The sequence below is a fragment of the Solanum pennellii genome, chromosome 7 (genome assembly GCF_001406875.1).
Source record: "Solanum pennellii chromosome 7, SPENNV200".
In the NCBI taxonomy this organism is placed as follows: Eukaryota; Viridiplantae; Streptophyta; class Magnoliopsida; order Solanales; family Solanaceae; genus Solanum; species Solanum pennellii.
Window position 1 is genome coordinate 66894035 of NC_028643.1, and position 1657 is coordinate 66895691.

Consider the following 1657-nt stretch of genomic DNA (forward strand, 5'->3'; position numbering starts at 1 on the left):
CCCACCCACCCACAGGCACACAGGCATACACACATAGTCTAGTATTGGATAAAGGGGAGAGCAACAGACAGGATGTATCATTGTTAAATCTTTAGCTCCCAAATACCTTTAAGTTAGCCATATCAAACTCTCCTCGTGTTTGTTCTTTTAATTCAAGCCATTCTACTTCCCTAACCCATAAATTTTTCTACAGGTTACTCTCACTAACAACACAGCCATAAGGAATTTAACAGTCATCCACAAATTTCTCTAGATGCCAAAGTAAGTGTCTACTTGTGCACCCCAAAGTTAGAAGACATATTTATGGATTATATATAAAAAAAAAAAGCTTTTAACACAAGACAAGAAAAGATGATGGAATTTTCTTCACCTGAGCTTCAATTCGAGGAACAAGTTGAATGTTGAAATTTCGCAACTGGTATTTGCTGAAGACATAAGATTGCTTCTTCAACAAATTGGCCTTACTGCTGATGTTATTGTAGCATGATCGGTTATTGAAACTACTGCTACAATTGTAGCTGCTACTATGGTTTCCATTAGGCGCAATAGATGATGGGAACGACAGGCAGGATGTGAAATCCATCAAATATTATCGAAATATATTGCGTTCAGTGCAGCCAAAAACTTGCGAAAATTGTATATATACACTGCAGGTCGACTTGCCCGGGGTGGGGAAGAAGTGACAAGTAAACAAGGATCTTGCGGTTAGGGTGGGCCATAAATTACTTGAATATACCTTTATTCTACAATTGCACCTTTTTTTCACATCAACTTTATAGAATTGGACGCACACAAGTATTAACCCCTATATCATTTTCTGTGTACCAAATTATGGAGAATATGACATAAATGATATCTAAACTATGAACTGAGCAGGTCTAAAATAATAATTACTTTCTGTCTTAATTTAGTCCGTTCAAAAAAATTGATACATTTTTATATTAAGTAAAATTTAGTCATAAAATATTTATTTTACTCTTAAAAAATGATTTACAGTCATATAAATTTTTATTTTTCATTTGGACCACAAGTTTTAAAAATTAATCTTTCTTAAATTCTGTGTCGAGTTAAATTATCTCACATAAGATGGGACAAAGGGAGTAATATTTATTAGATTTAGGACATGTTTGGTAATGCGATATGAAATTATGACTTGAAATTAGATTAAAGTATCAGTGGCCCCTTAAAGTTGTTCTCATTATTCATTTATACACCTCAACTAGACCTAGTACCTATTGAATACCTCTACCACTCCATATTTAAACCGTCTAAGAATTTTTCCTAAATGGCAAATCGTTTGTGAGTCACGCAATGGGGCGTATAAATCATTTTTTCTTCCATTTGTTACCTTTTATTTAAGACCCCCAACGTTAATATTGTAACGTTAAAATCCCAATTCTTCTTCCCCCAAATCCATTTTAGAACCCTAAATCTCAAATTCTCTATTCTTTCTCTAAATCTGCAATGTTTCTCTCTTCTAAATCAATTGTCTTTTATCAAATGTCGCAAGTTCAGTGATATCGAGGAAGTCTATATAAGTGTGGTGATTATTATCGACGGAAAACTTCGAGGATTCCATTGAACCCAGGTCATCAATTTTTTGGATGCAAAGTATCAAAGGTTTGTAATTATTTGAACAAAAACTATTGTTGTTGTA

At 33.6% G+C, this 1657-nt stretch overlaps 1 protein-coding gene across 1 annotated transcript in view; it reads right to left on the reverse strand.

Moving 5' to 3' along the window:
• The window catches only part of LOC107025949 (glycogen synthase-like), a 21540-nt gene extending 20742 nt beyond the window's left edge, over positions 1-798 (reverse strand). Inside the window, exon 1 of the mRNA XM_015226756.2 lies at positions 371-798. Within this exon, the coding sequence (XP_015082242.1) occupies positions 371-583 (213 nt within the window). The 5' untranslated portion in view covers positions 584-798. The remainder of the gene's footprint in view (positions 1-370) is intronic.
• Between the last annotated feature and the right edge of the window lie 859 nt (positions 799-1657).